The following is a 23,612-nucleotide window of genomic DNA, read 5'->3' as shown; positions in this document are numbered from 1 at the left end:
GCTGGCCTGGAAAAGGGGCAACCGGGACAGAATCCGGTGCCCCGACCGGGACTAGAACCTGGTGTTTCGGCGCCGCAAGGCGGAGGATTAGCCTAGTGAGCCGCGGCGTCGGCCTTCAATTGTATAATTTAAACGACTTCAGTCTGTCACTGTTCAGAGTGACATACTATTTGTGAATTAGGAAGCTGGTATGGTTTTCCAGGTCCAGAAAGCTTATTAACACCCTTAAATTTTTAATTACATGACCATCAAAATTTAGAACGTTAAGGAAACTTAAAGTACTATTTGTTCATACAGTTACTGGCATTTTTATTGAGTAGGTTAAAAGTGGTAACTTGGGATTTTGTAAGTAGCAAGTAATGGGGATTTTCTAAGTTCCAGTGAGAACAGATTATTTTATATGATTCAGTCTACCCTTAGGTAGTTGTGAAGCATTGTAATACCATTGCCTTATGAAGTTGATCTCATGGTCACAGACATATATATCTTTATTATAAAAATAGGGTAGAAACTAAAGACATGATTTTTTTTTGTCCACTCTGTTATTAGGTAATTTGAACTTTCTATTGGTTTGTTCAATTTGGTCTTGAAATTCTTTGTAATGTTGTGGATTTTTAAAATTTTAATCCAGCTAATGATGTAACTGGCTTAAGGGAGTCTGAAGAAAAACTAAAGCAACAACAGCAGGAGTCTGCACGGAGAGAAAACATCCTTGTAATGCGACTGGCGACCAAGGAGCAAGAGATGCAAGAGTGTACTGTAAGTATAAGTTACTCTGCACTTTCCATGCTCTGCGAGTCTGGATATTTTTCTCTTCTTTTCTTTTCTTCTCTTTGATTTGATTTGATTTATTTGAAAGTCTGAGTTAACACAGAGAGAAGCAGAGGCAGAGAGAGAGAGAGGTCTTCCATCCGATAGTTCACTCCCCAATTGGCCACAGTGGCCGGAGCTGTGCCAATCCAAAGCCAGGAGCCAGGAGCTTCTTCCTGGTCTCCCACACAGGTACACGGGCCCAAGTGCTTGGGCCATTTTCTGTTGCTTTCCTAGGCCATAGCAGAGAGCTGGATTAGAAGTGGAACAGCCAGGTCTCACACCGGCACCCATATGGGATACCGGTGCTTCAGGCCAGGGCATTAATCCACTGTGCCACAGCGCTGGCCCCTGGATATTTTTCAAATATAACTGATGGTATGACCAATAGAAGAATGTTTGCTCCTTGTCTCTTCCTCTCTCTAGGCTAGCGGTCTGATTATTTTATCTTCTGCTGTCTTGTCCCTTCTGTGTAGAACGATATTCTGATGTCAGCAACTTCTGTGTTTTTTGTTCTTTCAAGATTTTTTTATTTATTTGAAAGGCAGAGATGGGGTGGGGATGGGGTCTTCCATCTGCTGGTTCACTTCCCAAATGCCCTCGATGGCCAGAGCTGGGCCAGGCTGAAGTCAGAAGCCTGGAGCTTCTTCTAGGTCTCCCATGTGGTTTCAGAGGCCCAAGGAGTTGGGCCATCTTCCACTGCTTTCCCAGGCCATAGCAGAGAGCTGGATCAGAAGAGGAGCAGCCGGGACTCAAACCGGTGCCCATATAGGATGCTGGCACTGCAGGTGGCGACTTTCCTGTATTTTTAATTGTTCAAGCTTTCATTTAGATTAAATCTTTGATATTCTTAGCTATTCTTTTATTATTGTGTGTATGTAGAAATTTACCAAAAATTAGCTCTCTCCTTTCTCTTAATTGTTTAAAATAGAGATTTGTTCTTTTATTTGAAAGGCAGGAGTTGCAGAGAGAGAGAGGAAGAAACAGAGAGAGAGATCTTCCATCTGTTGTTTCACTCCCCAGATGACTGCAACAGCCGATCCACATCCAGGAGCCAGGAGCTTCTTTGGTTGTCGCATGTGGGTGCAGGGGCCCAAGCAGCTGGGCTGTTCCACTGGTTTCTCAGGTGCATTAGCAGGCAGCTGGACAGGCAGTGGAGTGGCGGGAACTTGAACTGGTGCCGTAAGGGATGCCAGCATTATAGGTGTTGGCTTTACCCGCATAACATAAGACCTGTCCTCTTTTTTTTTTTTGTTTTTTTTTGATGTATTTGCTTGAAAGGCAGAGAAAGACAATTTTCCTCTGCTGGTTCATTCCCCAAATCTTGCTTCTAATTTTAAAATCTACATGTTTCTTCAACTCATTATATAGTGTTCTTTCATTTGATACATATTGATTGAGATCTTCCACAGTGTTACACATTTCTGGTCACTGTAGACACTATGTGTATGAACACAATCTAGTCCTGTTTCTTCTGTCACCAATATTTTATTAATTTGAAAGGCAGAGTTATAGAGAGAGGTCTTTCGTCTCATGGTTCACTCCCCAAATGGCCACCATGGCTGGGGCTGGGCCAGACTGAAGTCAGGAGCTAGGAGCTTCTTCTGGATCTCCCACATGAGTGTAGGGACCCAAGAACTTGTGCCATCTTCTGCTGCTTCCCCAGGTGCATTGGCAGGGAGCTCGATTAGAAGTGGAGTAGCTGGGACTTGCTGGTGCCCATATGGGACACCATAACTACAGGCAGTGGCTTTACTCCGTACGCCACAACACCAGCTCCATCACTGAGTGCTTTAATGAATCTACTTTTTATGCAGATAATTAGTCTTACCTTCCAGTGCTGATGCCTGAGAGATGTTTTGTGAGTGGACAGTAGCAGCAGCAGTAGCTTGTATTAGTGAAGTGTCTTGAATTCTTTCTGTCTTGACATTGTAGCTCAGATTCTTTTTTTTTCCCCTTCCCTTGAAAGGTGTAAACAATGACACAGATTATACTCCCATCTTCAGATTCCTTCCTCAAAGGCCAGGGTTGCATCAGGGCCAAAGCAAAAAGCCAGAACCTCAATTTGAGTCTCCCCCTGGGTGGCATGGATTTGAGCCATCTTCCACTGCTTTCCCAGACCATAGCAGAGAACTAGATGGGAAGTGGAGCAGCCAGGACTCGAAACTGGCACCCTATGGAATTCCAGCATCTCAGGTGGATGCTCAGCCCACTCTACCACGTACTGGCCCCTAAATCTGGATTTTAAGATTATTTCAAGTAGGACTAAATCTTTTCTAGCCTCCTCTCCCCCCAAACAGTTCTCCCCTACACAGTCCATCTGTTCTTGCAAGGTGAGGTTTGCAGGCAGGACAACAGGAGCAAAAGCAAGGAAAAGAAAAGGTTACATGCAGCCAGGGGGTGGAAATAAGAACAAAGAATTAGAGTGAGGGCCTAGGATTTTGGAACAACTGAAGAATTTTTAAGGAGGAGGTGTATGTGGTTGATCGGATTTGCATTTTAGGCAGATCACTCTGGTTTGAATGTGGAAGATGGACTTAAAAGGAATAGGATTAAAATAACCAGTTGGGAGGCTCTTAAACATGTCCAAATGAGTTAATGATGCCAGTGCTGACAGGGAAGCAGGGAACGTAGGGTAAATACTTTGGAGACAGAATCAGTAGGACTTGATTCCCTGGTGGGGAAAGAAATGAGGAAGTCCAAGACGGAGTCACAGGTAGCTTTCAAGTTTACCTTTCGGTGTGACTTGGATACATTATGATGCTGGGATAGAACCTACAAACGAGGTAGATTTAACAAGAAAAAGTGTATAGGAAACAGGAAATTCAGTTTTTCCCTCCCCTCCAAAAAATAAAGAAAAAAATGATGAATAGTGTCAAAGACGAAAGAAGCAAGTTTACTGGTTCCAGGGAATGGAAGTTTTGGGAGTTAGAAGCACAGCCCCGCATCTCAGGAGGGTGGGATGGACTAAAACCTGGAGGACTGATTGCAGACTTGGAGAAGAGGTTGCCCCTGCCCTGTCACTTGCACACCTTCGTCGTTCCTGAGGTTGAGAGAAATTTCCTTCCAGTCTGTTTGAATCAAGGATTCTGGATTGAGGACACCAAGAAGACTTGAGATTGGTTTCTGTGAATGGTAGCGCCTCCAGCCCCTTTCTGCCGTTAGCCGCTGGAAGGTTGGCCAGTGGGTTTAGGTCATGCTTCATTATCATGATTGTCCTTTCCCTTGCACGAGCTCAGAGTCTTTCTGCAGAAACTGACAGTCCTAAACTAAACTAAAATTGGGTCGTCCTGTGAACCACAGTGAGGGAAATTAACAATGAAATAATGTGGCTCTGTAGGAAAATATGCTTATATTCCATGGAATAAAGAGTTGAGCAGGTTAAACAAAAAGTCTTCTAACAGGTAGTGTTTTAACAACATACAAAGAAATACTTGTATGCCAAAAGGCGTAAAATTTGGGAGGCTGACACAGTAGCACAGTGGTTCAGCTGCTGCCTATGTTGCCAGTATCCCATACGGGAGTGGCATTTTGAGTCCTGACCACTCCGCTTCAGTCCTTCCTGTTAAGTGCCTGAGAACAGCAGTCGGCTCACATATTTGGGCCCCTGCCATTCACATGGGAGACCAGGAGGGAATTTCTGGCTCCTGGCGTGGCCCAGAACTGACTACTGTGGCCATTTGGGGACCAGTGGATGGAAGATCTCCATTCCCCCACACCCTCTCTGCCCTTTTTTTTTTTTTTTTTTTAACAGGCAGAGTGGACAGTGAGAGAAAGAGAAAGGTCTTCCTTTGCCGTTGGTTCACCCTCCAATGGCCGCCGCGGCTGGCGCACCACGCTAATCCGAAGGCAGGAGCCAGGTGCTTCTCCTGGTCTCCCATGCGGGTGCAGGGCCCAAGCACTTGGGCCATCCTCCACTGCACTCCCTGGCCACAGCAGAGAGCTGGCCTGGAAGAGGGGCAACCAGGACAGAATCCGGTGCCCCGACTGGGACTAGAACCCGGTGTGCCGGCGCCACAAGGTGGAGGATTAGCCTAGTGATCGCGGCGTTGGCCATATCATTCTGCCTTTAAGATGAATACATTTCAATCATCCGCCTGCGGTGCCAGCACACTGGGTTCTAGTCCCAGTCGGCACCGGATTCTGTCCCGGTTGCCCCTCTTCCAGGCCAGCTCTGCTGTGGCCTGGGAGTGCAGTGGAGGATGGCCCAAGTGCTTGGGACCTGCACCCCATGGAAGACCAGGAGAAGCACCTGGCTCCTGGCTTTGGATCAGCGCAATGCACCGGCCGTGGCGGCCATTGGAGGGTGAACCAACGGCAAAAGGAAGACCTTTCTCTCTGTCTCACTGTCCACTTTGCCTGTCCAACAAAAAAAAAAAGATGAATACATTTTTAAAAAAGATTTTGGGTGGGCATTGGGGTACACTGGAGTAAACTGCCACTTGGTCACTGTGTCTGCTGTCAGAGTTCCTGGTTTCATCCCACTTTGGATCCAGCTTCCTGCTAATGCAGTCCTGGTAGGTAGCAGGTGATGGCTCATTCCATGTGTCCCTGTCATCCATGTGGGAGACCCCTATGGAGTTCTCTGTTCTTGGCTTTGGCTTGCCTCACCCCCAGGGGTGGGCATTTGGGGGATGAACCTGCAGATGGAAGATGGATCAGTTTCTGTCTTTTGAACAAGATACAAAAAGTTTAAAAGCCAAACAATGGGGTGGTGCTATGGTATAGCGGGTAAAGCTGCCACCTGCAGTGCTGGCATCCCATATTGGCATTGGTTCGTGTCCCGGCTGCTCCTCTTCCGAACCAGCTCTGCTATGGCCTGGGAAATCAGTAGAAGGTGGCCTAAGTTCATGGGTCCCTGCACCCTTGTGGGAGACCCGGAAGAAGCTCTTGGCTCCTGGCTTCGGAATGACACAGCTCCAGCCATTGCAGCCAACTGGGGAGTGAACCAGCAGGTGGAAGACCTCTCTCTCTCTGCTTCTCCTTCTCTCTCTGTAACTCTGACTTTCAAGTAAATAAATACATCTTTTTTAAAAAAAGTATTAAAGGCAAAAGTAAGGCTCAATAAACTAATCTTAAATGTTGGATTTGGCACGAGACTATGATCACTTTAGGGAAGCCCGTTTCAAGCTTCAGGGTTGAGGCTGAAGCAGTATTTTCAGTGGTTTAATAGGACATAGATCAAATAGAGATGTGGCTAATTTTTTTAAAATTTTGTTTATTTGAAAAAGAGAAATCTTCCATCTTCAGATTCACTCCCCAAATGACCATAACTTCCATTGCTGAGTCAAACCTAAAATCAGGAGATTGGAACTCCATCCAGGTCATTTTCTGCTGAGTCCCCAGGCACATATGTTAGGGAGCTGGATCAGAAGTGGAGTAGCTGGGACTTGAAATGACAGTCCAATGTGGGATACTGTGTCGCAGGTACAGCTTGGCCCACTATGCCACAACACCAGCCCCAATACTGTTTTTTTAATGAGGTTGACACTAGTTCTTTATTACTTATTAGGCAAGGTTTGAAGTTGTCTTTTGTGGGGGGCACTGTTATGATGTAGTAGTTTAATACCTCAGTCTGAAGTGTCAGTATCCCCTATGGGTTCTTGTTCAAGACTGGGCTTCACTTCTGATTCAGTGCCTGCTAACGTGCCTGGGAAAGCAGCAAATGATGGCCCAAGTACTTGGGGCCTTACACCCATGTGGGAGACCCAGAAGAAGTTCCGGGCTTGGGCCTGGCCCAGCCCTGGCCATTGCATCCATTTGCGGAGTGAACCAGCTAGTGGAAGATCTCTATTTCTCTGTCTCTTCCTTTCTCTGTAATTCTGCCTCTTAAATAAATAAGTGAATCTTTAAAGGAAAAAAAAGATGAGTCACTTTGGAATATGTATGCACTGTAGGAAAATCTTAAGCCTCATGTGAGGCTTAAAAATGAGGAATTTAAAGGGAAAAAGGGTGGAAGTAAGGTAGACGAAGCAGGAGGAGCAAGTTAAACGGTTGGGCTGAAAAGAAGAGCTTCGGGGCAGGCCTGTGGCCCAGCGGTTGCGGCTGCTGGGGACATTGCATCGCATCGCAGAGTGCTTGGTCTGCTTCCTGGTCCTCTGCTGCCAGTCCAACTTTCTGCTGATGTACACCCTAGAAGGCAGGAAGTGTAAGTACTTGAGTCTGTGTCACCCACGTGGGAGATTGGAATTCAGTTGCTGAGCATTGGCTTTGGCCTAGGCCAGCTCTGGCTGTTGCCAGCATTTAGAGAGTGAAACAGCAGATGGAATGTATTTCTCTGCCTTGCAGATAAAATGAAAATAAGTAAAATTTCAGAAAAGAGCTTTTCCTTTTTGCCTTCAGTGATTGAAATTAACAAAACAATAGAAAAGGTAAAATGAATCCTCAGGAGTTAACTGTTTCCTGATAGATCTGTTTGCCTGATGTACTAACTCATCTATTGGATTTTTAAAAAACATGAATTGATTTATTTGAAAGAGTTACAGAAAAGGGGTGGGAGGAGAGGGAAAGATGCCTTCCTTATGCTGGTTATTTCCCACATAGCTGCAATGGCTTTGGCTGGGCCAGGTTGAAGCCAGGAGCCGGTAACTCCCTCTGGTGGTAGGAGCCAGCCCCAGGTACTTGAGCTGCTTTTCCAGGTGGATTAGCAGGGACCTGGGTCAGATGCACTCAATTAGAGTGCAGCAGGCAGCTAACCCACACAGTGCCAGAACACTGTCCCCTCTTGGACCTTTTAAGTTATGGAATTCTTCCTTTGTCTACATGAAGTCTTTGTACACTTACTTAGTTAATATTGGACATAAGTTACTCAGAGTAGTGGTTATTATTGGATTTTATAAGACTTGTTTAACTAGTTTGCTTGTAAATACAGTACATTGTTTTGCTTTCCTTTGGTATTCTTGTTTTTCATTTAGTCTTTTGCTGGTTAACTCAGAATAGCATTAGGAATAAAACTGACTTTTCAAATATATTCTCAAGGTTTTTTTTCTCTAGGACGTGAAATTTAGTCTCATCAGATTACCTGTCTTTCATGACTAAAAATATTGACTATTGGGACTTTGTAAACTTAATAGTAAATGAGTTCAAGTCAGTGTTTTAGGGACTGTGTTTTAATTATTGACATCAGTACATTGCAGTATACTGTAAGACATGCTTTAGTCTCCTTAGAGACTCCTTAGCTGACCTTACATTGAATGAGCAATTAAAGCTTTTTGTTTGGAATGAGTATATTTTTAGGGAGGGTCTGTACAAGTTAGGTATTACACAGAGAGAGAAGATGGAGAGAGAGAAGGGGGGTGGTCTTCCATCAGCGGGTTCACTCACCAATTTGCCACAATGGCTGGAGCTGCATTGATCCGAAGCCAGGAGCCAAGAGCTTCTTCCAAGTCTCCCACGCGGGTGTAGGGATCCAAGGCCTTGGGGCCACCTTCTGCTGCTTTCTCACCCATAGCAGAGAGCTGGATTGGAAGTGGAGCAACCAGGCCTCAAACCGGCGCCCATATGGGACGCCAGCAGATGCTTTACCCGCTAAGCCACAGTGCTGGCCCCTACACAATATTTTAAATTTTGCTTTTTTTTTTTTTTTTTTTTAATCTGAAAGAGAGAAACAGATTTCCCATCTGGTGGTCCAAAATGATGCTGGACCTGCCTTAATCCAGCAGCTAGGATGGGACCTCAGTCCAGATCTCCCATGTGGGTGATGAGGACCTGACCACTTGAACCATCACTTCCTGTCTTCGGGGTGCACATTAGAAGGAAGTTGTAATGAGGGGCAGAGCCAGAGTCAAACCCAGGCCACTCTGCTTAGATGCAGGTGAACTGTGTATCATTTAACTGCTACACCAACTATCTGCCCCAACGTTTGTTTTTGCTTTTCTTTTAAGGTTTATTTATTTGAAAGGCTGAATTAGAGAAATCTCCTGTCTGCTGGTTCACTCTCCAAATGGCTGTAATGGTTGGTGCTGGGCCATGCTGAAGCCAGGAGCCTGGAACTCCATCCAGGTCTCTTGTGTAGCTACGTAGTAGGGGCCGGCTCAAGCACTTGGACCATCTTCCACTGCTTTGTCAGGCTCATTAGAAGGAAGCTGGATCAGAACTAGAGCAACCAGCGTTCCAGCTGTTGCTTAAATGGGATGCTAATGTTAGAAGTGGTGACTTTAACCTGCTGTGCCACACAACACCGGTCCCTGACATTGTGTTATTTTGTTTTTTTGTTTGTTTGTTTGTTTTTGTTTGTTTGTTTTTGACAGGCAGAGTGGATAGTGAGAGAGACAGAGAGAGAGAAAGGTCTTCCTTTTGCCGTTGGTTCACCCTCCAATGGCCGCTGTGGCCCGCGCATCGCACTGATCCGAAGCCAGGAGCCAGGTGCTTCTCCTGGTCTCCCATGGGGTGCAGGGCCCAAGGACCTGGGCCATCCTCCACTGCACTTCCAGGCCATAGCAGAGAGTTGGCCTGGAAGAGGGGCGACCGGGACAGAATCCGGCGCCCCAACCGGGACTAGAACCCGGTGTGCCGGCGCCTCAGGCAGAGGATTAGCCTATTGAGCCACGGCGCCGGCCGACATTGGGTTTTGATATTGATTGGATTGCTGCAAAGTAAGACATAACCTTTTTTTTTTTTTTTTTAATTTAAAGATTTATTTATTTGAAAGAGTTACACAAAGGAGAGGCAGTGAGAAAGAGAGAGGTCTTCCATCCGATGGTTTACTCCCCACTTGGCTGCAACGGCCAGAGCTGCACAATCCAAAGCCAGGAGCTTCTTCCTGGTCTCCCATGTGGGTGCAGGGGCCCAAGGACTTGGGCCATCTTCTGCTGCTTTCCCAGGCCACAGCAGAGAGCTGGACTAGAAGTGGAGCAGCCCAGACTAGAACTTGCACCTCTGTGAGATGCTGGTGGATTACCCTACCATGCCCCAGTCCCAGCCCCAATCCAGTGATCTTTATTCTTACATCAATAACCTGAAATAATTGTTTTAATTGTGCGATGTTTTAAGAGGAATAGCTTAACAATTCAGTTAGTATCTGTCCTTTGATTTGATAGTAATTGTCTCTTTTGCTTTGCGCAGACTCAAATCCAGTACCTCAAGCAAGTCCAGCAGCCGAGTGTTGCCCAACTGAGATCAACAATGGTAGACCCAGCGATCAACTTGTTTTTCCTAAAAATGAAAGGTGAACTGGAACAGACTAAAGACAAACTGGAACAAGCCCAAAATGAACTGAGTGCCTGGAAGTTTACGCCTGATAGGTAAACAAATCATACTCCCCAGTCAAGACTTCCCTGACAGTCCCACTACGAGAAACTGTGGTGGGACAGCCAAGTACTCGTTTCCTCACCAAGACTCAGACTTTTTGAGCCAAAAAAAAAAAAAAAAAACCAAACCACATTCTTACACTGTCCAGCCTGTAATGGTTAATGTAAAACTTACAGATGAGCCTTGTGTTTCAGCTTTTCTCTCTTCCCCTTCCCCTTGCTTCAGAGGCCTGATGCCGTCGGACTATTCCGAAGAAGTGGCCACCTCCGAAACTTCCCCTTCTAAAACATGTAGACACTTGAGAAATGTTTCTGTTTGAAGAAAATAGAGGGAGAAACAGAAGTCTTAAGTCTGAGGCACACTGTGTCTGCAGACAGTTTGGAGGAATGAAAACCTAGAGCCTTTAAATCATGAATTGAACATGTAAAATTCCAGTAAAATGTAAAAATGGAATATTCATCGCTCTTAACCTTGAGCATAGTGACTTAGAGACACTGTATATCAGTTTTGCCAATAAGACTGTGGACTTCACCATTGTTCTTGAACTTCTGGGTCAAAACTCAACTGAGGTGATTTTGCCTTTAAAAGGGTTTTTTTTTGTTTTCTTTTTTGTTTTTTTGTTTTTTTGTTTTTTTTTTTTTGGTTAAGAACCAACTTTGAGTAGTCATGAGAAAATCAAGCAATAGATGTCAGTACAAGTAGTGCATACCTTTAACCATTTAGCTTGGAGCTCTGTGTTTCTTGATGGAGCCTTAAATCAATGTGGTTTAATCAATGGTTTGTTCTTGGAATGGTTGCAAAAACTGTAGATAATCTTACTAAGGACTGTATAAACATGAAGGTCTGGTATCAAACTTCAGGTTTAAACTGTTCGAAGCATATAAACATTCATTTCATAACTAGATTGTATAAGGATATTGGCTGTGAAGAGACTCACTGCGTTACTTTTTCCAGTAGTGAACATTATGAAACCCCATTCCATTCAACAGGCACATGTGAAAAGAGCCTTGTCGTTGGTGTTAATGGGGGAAAGTGTTCCTTCATTGTACTTGGACTTTTTGTATTGAACTCTTGATATTAAATTAAATGTGCCTTGAAATAGTTGGTTTTTTTTTTTTTAAGTTCAAGGAATAATATGATTTTGTTGTACTCTGAAATATTTTAATTTTGGGGGGCTATGGAGAGCAGATTGATTTTGGAAAATTGTTGGTGTGCCCTTCAAAGTGAAAGGCTGTCTTATTTTTAAAAGATGACTTTATTCCAGCTGTATCCTAAAGACAAGGAGACACGACACTTGTTACTTGACATGTTGTCCCAGGATATTGCAGAGGGGTTACTGTGGGACAGCCTCACAGGGTGCCTGCCAGAAGACTGGGGAGATGATGTTTTGGAACTGTGGGCGGCCTAAGTGAGACTTTTTGTGAATTGGAAAAGATAGAGTGATCATTTCTAGCAAATTCATTCACTCATTTAGAGAAATGAGGCATTATTTTCTTCATGCTTCCATCCAATCCTGGAGGTGAATTTTTTTCGTCAGATCACTGTGTAAGTCACCAATTCGAATGTTTTGCTTGGTGATAATGGAGTCTGAGATGAGTGGAAGATAAATGTTCCAGCTTGTCCCAACGTTTAAGTGCAGTTTTAACATGAGTGACTTAAGTTCTCTCTTAATCATTCAAACCAATTGTAAGTATCTTGTATGTTTGTGCTTTAGGGAACTGATTGTGGGGTAGAGGGTGGGTTGAAGGCATGGTTTGTGTGACTCAGCAAGAAGTCCACCTCTAAAATTCTCATTGTCTGGGGGTTGCAGGGTAAGTAACCAAATGTGTTTGAATCAAAATTGGCTGACTGTGTCACAGGCTTTTATATATCTTGAAGATCTCAGTAGAAACGGTCTCTTTTCAGTAGGTCAAGAAGTAATTCATAAAAGATGTTATTACCATGTACAAAATCCAGCCAGCATCCTTGCTGTGTAAGGTTAACAGTCACTTTTAAAGTCTGTGGACTTTTTTTTCTTATTATTAAGCGTTTCTCTTTGCGATTGATAAAACAAGGAATGCTTCTGTATGAGGTTGAAACAGAGTGGAGAAAGATGGAGATGAAGAGTGTCCCCTGGCTGTGACCTTGACCCTTCCCTATTTACTCTCAGGAGCAGTAACTGTTAATCTCTTCATACTGGCACGATAATTTCTGTGCGATGCGGGCATTTGATGTGTATTTGTCTTACAGCAAATGTGATCATACCATTCATACGGATGATCTGCAGGGTTTTTTTCTTTTCACTTTATCTCAGGCATTTTTTTTTAAATATTTTAGTATGTCTAGATTATTATATTTAAATGGTTATATACTGTTTCCATTATAGTAATGAGTCATTTATCCTAATCACTTAAAATAGATTCTTGTCTTGTAAAATTACGCTATAAGTCAGAGTATGTCAGGTACCAAGAAATATATCATTCATTTGGGACAGTAGTCAGTGCTCGCTCTGGAAAATTCACGTAGAATGAGTCTGGTGTTTTCACTTCCCCGTTTTCTCACTTTTAATTGTGTAGGAGAAAGATCCTCAGAATTTTCTTGTTCACCTTAGTTCAAAAATTTCACTGATGTGAAACGCATGCATTTTACAGTGGTTAGACAGGTGTGTTTCAGTTTGCATTTAGTTAATTATGTACACATTTTCCCAGAACAGCCTGCTACCCTTCCTCTTGATAAGAAGAGCAACATACAACGTTCATTGCTTTTCTTAAGTTCTTCTCTTGCAGTATTTCCCACTGTGTTTGTTCTTTGAGTCATTCGATTTTGAGAACAGCTTGGATTTTTTGCTTTTAATTTTTAAAAATTACGTCAAAAACAGTGGCAGTTAAATCATTTTTTGGTGTCGTGTGGGGCACATATTTTACATGACATAGTTAAAGTAAAATTGCAGAATGTTTAAAGAACAGTTTAACAGGTTTTTTTTTTTTTTTTTTTTTTTTTTTTTTTTTGACAGGCAGAGTGGACAGTGAGAGAGAGAGAGACAGAGAGAAAGGTCTTCCTTTGCCGTTGGTTCACCCTCCAATGGCTGCCGTGGCCGGCGCACCACGCTGATCCAAAGGCAGGAGCCAGGTGCTTCTCCTGGTCTCCCATGGGGTGCAGGGCCCAAGCACCTGGGCCATCCTCCACTGCACTCCCTGACCACAGCAGAGAGCTGGCCTGGAAGAGGGGCAACCGGGACTAGAACCCAGTGTGCCGGCACCGCTAGGCGGAGGATTAGCCTATTGAGCCGCGGTGCCGGCCTAGTTTTTTTTTTTTTTTTTTTTAAGATTTTATTTATTTTATTTGAGAGTTAGAGTTACAGAGAGCGGTAGAGACAGAAAGGTCTTCCTTCCGTTGGTTCACTTCCCAAATGGCTGAAACGGCCAGTGCTGTGCTGATCCGAAGCCAAGAGCCAGGCGCTTCTTCCTGGTCTCCCACATGGGTGCAGGGGCCCAAGGACTTGGTTCATTTTCTACTGCTTTGCCAGCCCATAGCAGGGAGCTGGATTGGAAGTGGAGCAGCTGGGACTAGAACCAGTGTCCATATGGGATGTCAGCACCGCAGGCGGAGGATTAACCTACTGTGCCACGGCACCGGCCCCCAAGAACAGTGGTTTTAGTAAGATTATTTTAATCACTATTTAGCAAGTTATAAGATTTCTTAAAATGGCATTTGTTTATTAAAAGGTATTGATTTTTTGCATTTGTGTTTGGTATTTTTGTAGGGGATTAAATCAGGTCACTAGTTTATATGTTCTATAGTTGTCTATAGGGTTTGTATTTTCTGCTGTAGCTGGAAAAAACTAATGCTGTGTGCCTTGCAAGAAAACAAAGTTGTGGGAGCATAGGTAGTCCAGTGAACAAAGCCCACTGTTTTTGACAAAAGGTGTCTGTCTCTTCATTATTTGACTTCTTCTTGTTAGTTTTTTTTTTTTTTTTTTTTTTTTTTTTTAAAGATTTACTTTATTTATTTGAAAGACAGAGAGGGAGAGGAAGAGAGAAACAGAGATGGAGGTGTCTGTTCACTCCCCAGATGGCAGATGGCCTCAGTAGCTGGGGCTGGGCCAAGCCAAAACCAGTAGCTTCTTCCAGGTCTCCCACCTGGGTGCAGGTACCTGGACCATCCTGCGCTGCTTTCACAGACTCATTAGCAGGGAGTTGGATCAGAAGTGGAGCAGCCAGGACTTAAATTGGCACCCATATAGGATGCCAGTGTCATAGGCGGCCTGCAGCAGCTTTATTTGCCATGCCACAATGCCAGCCCCCATTGTTTGGCTCCTAAGTGCTTACTCACTGTAGGCCAATCTGAAGATGCTGATGGGGAATCTGGAGCTACAGTAACAAAACAGCAGCTAATGGTTGCCGTAGAAAGGAATAAAACCCTATCATGCACTAACTTGGGGTTCACTTTTTCACAGATTTTTGTAAGGAGACTTAATTACAAGCTTCTTCCTTGAATTATGTTAGAACACACAAGTATAGGTAAAAGAACCTTGTAGTTTGCTTCAAAGAAAGAGAACTATAATTTTTAAAGTTCTAAGGCTTGATAGGATCAGATGGATTCTGCAGTCCTGAATCGGGCACCTGAATGCCATTACAATACAGACAGACTAAAATTTATAAAACATTTTGAGTATTAAGGTCATTCTGGACTTATCCTAATGATGGGAATGTAAAAGTATCCCTATCCCAGTCTCAGACATAATATCAAAATTACTACTTCAAAGTAGAACCCTTTTTATAAAGATTTATTTTATTTGAAAGGCAGAGTTACAGAGAGAGAATGAAATAGAAAGATCTTCCATCTGTTGGTTCGGGTTGGGCCAGGATGAAGCCAGGAACCAAGAACTGCAGTCTGGGTCTCCTGCGTAGGCCTAAGTTCTTGTTTACCTTCTGGTGCTTCCCCAGGCCTGTTAGCTGGGCGCTGGATGGGAAGTGCAATAGGCTGAAACCAATGCTCTTAGGGAATGCTGGCATTGCAGGTGGTGGCTTAACCCAAGGCACTGCTGCGCTGACCCCTAGATCCCAGTAAAAAATGTGATTTCTGCTATTACTGAGGCTGAAGACAAACGGTAGAGTTGTATTAAGAACCTGTCATTTGGGCTTTTCATTACATTCGTGCTGGAGCTACATGTGTGGTTTCTATAGTCTGTTGCACTAGCATTTGGAAACTAGTTTGTTGAAAGTATAGCCTTCCAAATTTGGTGGATATTTTCATGTTTGCCTTGTTTATGATAAGTAGCCCAGGCCTTAGTGTCACAAAGATGATGTTTTGCAGTATCAATAAAATGTTAACCACATACTGATATGGAATGGGGAAAAAAAAAACTATGTCCTGCTTGACTGCTCAAAAGCATATAGTACCTAAAGAAGTTAAATAATTGAGGGCTTGATGAGTGGGAAGAGTCTTAAAACTTGAGGCCTCACTTAATATAATAGATAAATTAAGAGGTATGGGAAATAAATGTACAAAGAATACTGTGTTTTTCTCAAAAAATACATTCTTATTCATTTCTAGGTACTGTCTTATATTACGTATTTTAAAGACGTACACACTTGTGATTAGTACCTCATGTACCTTTTCAATAACTTTTTTGTTTAAGAAATCACAACACTTTAGTGTTAATTAATATTGGTATATCCAAGGTGTGTGTTTGTTGCCTGACCTGTTGCTATTTCAGATGATAATGTGAGAAAAATGAATAGATTTCAGAATTGATTATTGAGTAATACAAACAACAAAAAGTCTGGGCATGTTTTATTCAGGATTTATTTTTGCTGCTGGTTGGCAAAGCGCTGCAATGCAGAAGGTGGATGTGTTCGAGCAGCGAAGACGGTAACTGCAGGGCGGCATCAGCTGTGACGTAGTTCTGTTCTGTACCTGGTACATCTATCACTGTTGCGATTGTAAGCGAAGAAGATCATAGTTTTGTCTTCATTTTGTGATGGATGGCTCTTTCCTTTGCAGCCAAACAGGCAAAAAGTTAATGGCGAAGTGTCGAATGCTTATCCAGGAGAATCAAGAGCTTGGAAGGCAGCTGTCCCAGGGGCGTATTGCACAGCTTGAAGCAGAGTTGGCTTTACAGAAGAAATATAGTGAGGAGCTTAAAAGCAGTCAGGATGGTAAGGGTATTTTTTGGAGTTTGCTTAACTTCACACTGGCTTTTTATTAAGCCGCCAGGCATGGCTGTTACGTAGGTTCTGTACATGTTAATCTCTCCCTTATATAAAATTGAGTGAAACATTTCTAGCTGAGTCAACAAATAGACCACATTTAATGATTTTAGCGATTTTCCCCCCACTCACATAATTGTTGTGTAAATTTCCTAAGAAGTTTTGTTTTGAGGGGAATAGGAATTGGTGAGACATAAAAAGCATGTTGTTACTAAAATATACAAATTTAAATTTATATTCAGCACTTGGAAAGGAGGAGTATCTTCAGCCATTTCTCTTTAGGTTTAAAACATCATGGGGACATTTGGCAATTTCCAAATTAAAAGATTTTATGTTCAAATTTGCTGCGGAGTCAAACCAAGCTTGCAGTCTCTCTGCCTTTTTATGCAGGTATACCAGCATCTGTGCTGTTTCTCCTCTGTGCAGATTAATATTAGAACAAAATCCAAACTCACTGGAAGTTTTAGTTGAGAATTAGTGCATATGGTGGCTAATGAGATCAGTAGCCAGGTAATACCTTTTCTCTGTTTTTGAAAGGCAGAGTTAGGAAGAAACGCAGATTTTCCATCCGCTGATTCACTCCCCAAATGGCCACAATGGCTGGGGTTGTGCCAGGCCTAAGCCAAGAGCCCAGAGCCTCCTCCAGATCTCCCACATGAGTGTGGGGGCCCAAGCACTTGGGCTATCCTCTGCTGCTTTCCTGGGAGCATTAGCAAGGAATTGGATCAGAAATGGAGCAGCTGGGTTTTGAACCTGACCCCATATGGGATGCCAGCATCTCAGGCAGGTGTTTACCCAGCTTTGCCAGCACACTGGCCCCTAAAACAGCATTTTGAAAGTGATAGTCCGGGGCTGGTGCTGTGGTGTGGTGGGTGGGGCTGCCATCTGCAGTGCTGGCATCTTGTGTGGGCACCTGTTTGAGTCCCAGCTGCTCTGCTTCTGATCCAGCTCACTGCTGTGGCCTGGGAGGGCGGTGGAGAATGGCCTGGGTCCTTGGGCCCCTGCTCCCGCGTAGGGGGCTCAAAGGAGGCTCCTGGCTCCTGGCTTCGGAGTGGGCCAGCAGATGAAAGATCTCCCTTTGCCTCTGCCTCTCTGTGACTTTAGCTTCCAATGAATAAATAGATCTTAAAAAGAAGAAAAGTGATAGCTCTTAGCCTTTGTTATCTGTGAACATGTAAATAGATTGTATAGCAGTGAAGGAGTTTTTTCCAAAGGCCTCTTAGAACTTAGGAACGTGTGCATTTTCATAGTCAACAGGAGTTATGTTCTGAGATTTTTGCTTTCCTCTGTAGCAGAGAACAGTGTTCAGTTAGGGCATAAACTTACTTGGAGTGTTAAGGTAGAAAACCACACTGTCCTAAGGGCCCTACCTGCGTGGAGTGAAGACCCTGTCTAGGAGAGTGAGGAGATAGGAACTGGCTCTGGGGGCCTGCAGGTAATCGTGGGCAGATTTTGGGGGTTGTCACAGTTCTTTATGGTGAGATGGTTTGAATCAACTTAACTTGCTTTGATATGTGTATGTAGAGAGAGACATATTAACAGTATATTCCTTTACGCAATCTACTCTGAATGAATTCTAATTCTTGAATGGCTATTTTTAAATTCTAGTACATTTTTAAAAAATAGTATTGTGATTTTAAAGTGTATCAGTGGTTAATAAGCACTCGGCAGTGGCCCTGTGGCAGCGCTTAGGAAATGCTGTTCAGTGAGTTCTGAGACTGAAGTGGGTCTGACTCTCTCTGCACAGAACTGAACGACTTCATCATCCAGCTGGACGAGGAGGTGGAGGGCATGCAGAGCACCATCCTCGTGCTGCAGCAGCAGCTGAAGGAGACGCGGCAGCAGCTGGCGCAGTACCAGCAGCAGCAGCCTCAGGCCTCCGCGCCGGGTACCAGCAGGACTGCGTCCTCGGAACCTGCAGAGCAAGGCGAGGCCGCGAGTAAAGACTGCAGTCGGCTGGCCAACGGACCAAGCAACGGCAGCTCCTCCCGGCCGAGGACGTCTGGGTCTGCATTTCACAGGGAGGGGGACGCGACTGAAGATGACTTTGCGTCTTCTCCAGGGAGTGCTAATAAGGCCTCCAGCAGCTCGGAGGAGAGACCCGGCAGAGGAGGTAGTAGTTACGCAAACCAACTCAGTGCGGGGTACGAAAGTGTAGACTCTCCCACGGGCAGTGAAAACTCTCTCACACACCACTCAAATGACACAGACTCCAATCATGACCCTCAAGAGGAGAAAGCAGTGAGTGGGAAAGGTAACCGAACTGTGGGTTCCCGCCACGTCCAGAATGGCTTGGACTCAAGTGTAAGTGTACAGGGTTCAGTTTTGTAATATTTTTCCAGCAAATTTTTATACAGTGTCATTTAATTTGGGAGAGGATACTGTCCAGAAAAGTAATGCATACTTTTGTCACAGTTTGCCTTTTTGTGGGTGTGTGTTGTTTTGTTTTTTTGCTTCAATACCTCTGCCACCTTGGAATTACAGCAGTTAATTACTTTGAATGTTGCTAAAAGGACATTTTTGTGTAGGGTCAAGTTATTTTTATATGAGTTAATGTGAAGTTGTAAATGGAAATCTTTCCTTAAAGTATACCGCGATGATGTCTGTGTAAATCTGTCTCTAGAACCCAAGCTGTAAGGCATCCTTCCTCCTGCTGTTGCACCATGCAGACGTGTTAGAGTAGATGTGGACCTAGGACTGCCGCGTTGCCCAGTACACTAGTTTTATCACTGAGAGTTGGACTTGCTGATGGAGTCCTGTAGTAGTTTCAGTGTTAGATGCAGTTTTTCCCACCACACATCTGTGCATTTTCTCTTTAGGTGACTGAATGTGTAAGAAACGTGTGTGCATAGTTACTCAGTTTTTATGAACTGTTGTATCCTGTTAATGCATATTGCTCTGTGACTCCAGTATATCTTACCTGTACTGACCAAACCTAAATAAAGATTTTTATTGTAACTCCTTTATTGGTTGTCTTGTTGTATTTTGGATGTGTTTGGTAGTCATTTATTTTCCTTGAATTGGCTGAATTTCTGCTCATTATTCTTGAATATATAACAAAGGTGAAACTTAAAGTGTATGCATTGATTTTGATTGTGGACATAATTTTTAATTTTTGCCTTGTACAGTGAAGTCACAGTGTAGGAAATATTTTTTCCCCTGAGTAACAAAGGTAACTGTCATAAAATGCTGGAAAATACATCAAAGACTACAATAAATATCTAAATATTTTAAGTTGTGATCTGATTTCAAGTAATTAGGTTTTCTATACAGTCTGATAATTTTTAAAAAATATTTATTTGAAAGTTACACAGAGAGAGAAGGAGAGGCAGAGAGAGAGAGAGAGAGGTCTTCCATCTGCTGGTTCACTCCCCAATTGGCCGCAATGGCTGGAGCTGGGCCGACCTGAAGCCAGGAGCCAGGTCTCCCATGCGGGTGCAGGGGCCCAAGGACTTGGGCCATCTTCTACTGCCTTCCCAGGCCACAGCAGAGAGCTGGATCGGAAGGGGAGCAGGCAGGACTAGAACCAACACCCATATTGGATGCCAGCACTGTAGGCAGTGGCCCTGATAATTTGTTTTAAAACATTGGCCAGCACGTGTTTGCTAATAGCATACCAGTACCAGGTATTAGAATGTAGGGAAGATGGTTTTAAGGTGTGAGACTGTCAGTGTTCCATTTTTTGCCTCTTGTAATCAATGATCTTGCTCTATGTGATAATGCATGTCTTTAGAATCTGCCTTTCCATATATGGTTAGGATGAAACTTGTTACTTCTGCCAAGAGCAGACTACTCAGCTGGGCTAGGCAGAACCTGTGCAGTCAAGCAACTTCAGAGGCGGAGCTACGGTCACAGCTGCTGACCTCTGACGCAGGTATGTCTGATCTCAGTGGTGGATTGAAAGTGCTGCAGTGTTATCGAACTATGCAGTTTGCTCAAGGGACTGAATGTTTACCTTTTTAAAATAAATATATATAATTAAACATTGAATCGATTCATCAAACTCTCTGAACTCTGGCTTTTGTTCATGGATGTTCTTTTTAATCTTTTAACTTGTTTGTTTGAACTCTGTCCTGTGGGTGTTAGGTAATTCTTGATACGTAATGGAAAATTTTCAGCCAATAGTACAGTTGCAAGGATTTGATTCTTAGTCTTCAGTTATCTTTATTGATATATTTATTTTAATAGAGTTAGATCTCCCTTCCTCTGATTCACTCTCCAAATGATTGCAATGGCCAGGCTGAAGCTAGGAACTTCTTCCAGGTCTCCAAGCTGGGTGACAGGGGCCCAAGCACTTGGGCTGACTCCTCCTTTCCCAGGCCATTAAGCAGGCGCCTGGAACTCCACCAGCACCCACACAGGATGCTGGCAATGCAGACGGCGACTTTACCCGCTATGCCACAGCACCAGTTCCATCAGTAATACAGTTGTATAACCTGACATTAGTACAGGTTTGTCAGTGTGATTATGAGTTTTCACATTTCTGTTGATAACTTAGGCATTTAATTAATATTTCTCACTTCCGGAGTTGGCTGCTTCATTGCGGGTGTGATTCAAATCCATCCTCAAGTTAGAGGCTGGTTTCCAGGGCTCATAGGTTTGAATCCTGGCACTGCTGTCCCTCATACATGCCTTCGGCCACCGCTTCGCCTCACTGTGTTTTCTGCTCTAAAGCAGGTGATACATGTAGAGTGCTTGCAGCAGGACTTAGCTGGGCTGCTGTAAACAAAACCCGTTCTTTCTCCGCAGTTGAGGCTGGAGGGTCAGGTCAGAGCCTGTTGATGTGGCTCCTACCGAGGGCCCTCCTGGCCTGCAGAGGACTGGACTGTTTGTTAGCCGTCTCCTCCCCCAGCTGCTGCTGAGGGCGCTCATCTATGTCTGAGGGCTCATGATCTAGTGACCTCCAAAGGCTCCCCTTCCCGAGGCCAGCGCCTTGGGAACGAGGCGTCAGCATTGAGGCCCGGAGCGGCAGGTGGCTGGGAGAGTGGATCGCCACCAGGAAGCAGGGGTGAGGTTTTGTGGAGGAAGGTGGTCCTTGGCTCCCTGAAATGCACGAAGCACCAACCTTCCTAGGGGACTCTGCTCGTCAGAAAAGGGCTGGTTTATCTTTTCATTTTTTCTTTTTTTTTTAACAGGCAGAGTGGACAGAGAGAAAGGTCTTCCTTTTGCCGTTGGTTCACCCTCCAATGGCCGCCATGGCTGGCGCGCTGCGGCCGGCACACCGCGCTGATCCAATGGCAGGAGCCAGGTGCTTCTCCTGGTCTCCCATGTAGGTGCAGGGCCCAAGCACTTGGGCCATCCTCCACTGTACTCCCTGGCCACAGCAGAGAGCTGGCCTGGAAGAGGGGCAACCGGGACAGAATCCGGCGCCCCGACCGGGACTAGAACCCGGTGTGCCGGCGCTGCAAGGTGAGGATTAGCCTAGTGAGCCGTGGCACCGGCCAAGGGCTGGTTTATCTTAACGACTCAGTCTAACCAGCAGTGAGGACCAAAATGCCTTCGGCAAGTCAAACAATGCCTATGTCTTGGGTTGATTCTTGGTTCCCTTCTGGCCCGTACACAGCTTTGAACAGACACTGAGGAGCTAGGATGAGGGTGGCCAGGCCGCACGAGCTGTCACCTTCCGAAGGTGTACTCCAGAGCTGGTTCTGACAAATCCTTGAGGTCAAAGACAAGTGAGTGTTCACACTCATTCAAACATGCATTTGGAATGGATGCGCACTCTCCCATGTCCAGGGCCTTCAGTGTGCTAGGAGCTGGTGCGAAGCAGTAAGTCAGGGTCATCTTGTGAAATTTACAGTCTGTAGAGACAGATGGCGGAACTCCAGCATGGGCGGGAGGGCACAGTGGGTCTGAGACGCCGAGGCGCCAGGCTTCCTGGGGGAAGTGATGTCGGTGAACTCCAAGAGGCAGACAGATTTCTGGCTTGGCTAACAAGATAGAGGCTCACAGATTTCACAGATGCGTGCTGTGTCTATTTTTTATTTTTACTTAAAAGTCGGAGAGCGGCCTGCTGATTCACTCCCCAAATGCCCACAGCAGCTGAGCTGGCAGAAGCCAGGAGCCTGGAACTCATTCCACGGGGACCCAACGTCTGTTGTAATGTGTACATTTATTTGAAAGGCAGAGGTAGAGATTGTCCATCTGCTGGTTCACTCCCCAAATGGCTGCAATGGCTGGAGCTGAGCCATCCAAAGCCAGGAGCCAGGAGCTGCTTCTGGGTCTTCCCCGTGGGTGCAGGGGCCCGAAGAGTTGGACCGCCTTCCACTACTTTCCCAAGCGCATTAACAGGGAGCTGGATCCGAAGTGGAGCAGCTGGGACTAGAACCCGTGTCCACATGTGATGCTGGTGCCGTGGGCAGTGGTTTTAGCCGCTAAGCCCAGCGCAGGCCCAGGGACCCAAGTTCTGCTGCCTCCCAGGGTACACCTTAGTAGTCTACTGGAAACGGGACTCGGACCTAGGGACGTCAAGATGGGTCGCAGGCTTCCCAAGAGGTGCCTCGCCCACTGACCTCATGGAGGTTTTCACTAGAGGAGACGCAAAGGCTGAAGAGCTGGTTCCGGCTTGATTCGACGTTAAATCGGACGTGCTTGCAGGACATTTAGACAGGGCCAGTGTGCTCCTGAGACAACTGGGCTAGACATCAGAATGGTAAAGGGGGCTATCAGCAGGAGCCTCGGGCGGCGCATGAGGGGCTGGAGACCACAAGGAGAGGAATGGGCCAGGGAGGGCCGCAGCCTACCGGCCGGGGCTGCCAAGCACGGAGCGGGCAGGGGCACCCCGGGCGCCTCCCGGAGGGGCCTGCACTCCCCGCATCCTCACCCTAACGCGGGCTCGCAGGAGGCCCTCCCGAAGCTCCCGGACCCCGGGCGGCTGCCTGCCCGCACTGTGCCCCCCGTGGCCCGGGTGGCGCGCCTGCCTGGGAGCCCCAGCCTGCGGAGGGGCACGCGCGGGGTTCCCAAGCCAGGGCGCACCCCGACCCGGTCCCCGCAGCCGAGGCCGGACGGTCCTGGACAACCCGGGGAGGTCTGGAACCTTGGCCGGCAGGGACCCGGCTGGGACAGGCTCCGCGCCCGGGAGGAGACCCGCGCACCCCACGGGGACACGCACGAGCGCACCCCGGCAGCGGGCGGGACTCGCCAGCGGCTCCTCAAGGCCCGGGCGGAGCGCGACAGGGATCCCGTCCCCCCTGGTCGTCACTGGTCAGAGCAAACGGAAAGCCCAACCCTGGGGTGAGCCGTGCGCGGACCCCGGGACCCCCGCCTCGCGCCCGCCTGTCCCGGCCGCGCCTGCGCGCTGAGGGCCGCGGAGGGGCGGGGCGAGGGCGGGGCGCGCCCTGGCTCCGCCCCCTGGCGCGGCCG

At 45.8% G+C, this 23,612-nt stretch overlaps 1 protein-coding gene across 5 annotated transcripts in view; it reads left to right on the top strand.

The window, feature by feature from the left end:
* WTAP (WT1 associated protein) overlaps positions 1 to 19,216 on the top strand; it is a 39,965-nt gene extending 20,749 nt beyond the window's left edge. For 3 of the 5 annotated variants that reach the window (XM_051854197.3, XM_051854196.3, XM_070073310.2), the window contains exons 5-8: positions 632 to 759; positions 9,874 to 10,052; positions 16,045 to 16,199; positions 17,998 to 19,216. In XM_051854197.3, coding sequence (XP_051710157.1) covers positions 632 to 759; positions 9,874 to 10,052; positions 16,045 to 16,199; positions 17,998 to 18,581 — 1,046 coding nt within the window. In that variant the 3' untranslated portion in view covers positions 18,582 to 19,216. Of the gene's footprint in view, positions 1 to 631; positions 760 to 9,873; positions 10,053 to 10,284; positions 11,605 to 16,044; positions 16,200 to 17,997 lie in introns of all 5 variants that reach the window. The other 2 variants (XR_016233579.1, XM_089332504.1) reach the window with 2 other exon arrangements.
* Positions 19,217 to 23,612: the final 4,396 nt, after the last annotated feature.

This window comes from Oryctolagus cuniculus, chromosome 5 (assembly GCF_051225735.1).
Source record: "Oryctolagus cuniculus isolate XC-2025 breed Fujian yellow rabbit chromosome 5, ASM5122573v1, whole genome shotgun sequence".
Taxonomy (NCBI): domain Eukaryota; kingdom Metazoa; phylum Chordata; class Mammalia; order Lagomorpha; family Leporidae; genus Oryctolagus; species Oryctolagus cuniculus.
The sequence above is the reverse complement of the archived record's forward strand: the minus strand, read 5'-3'. Positions and strand labels throughout refer to the sequence as shown.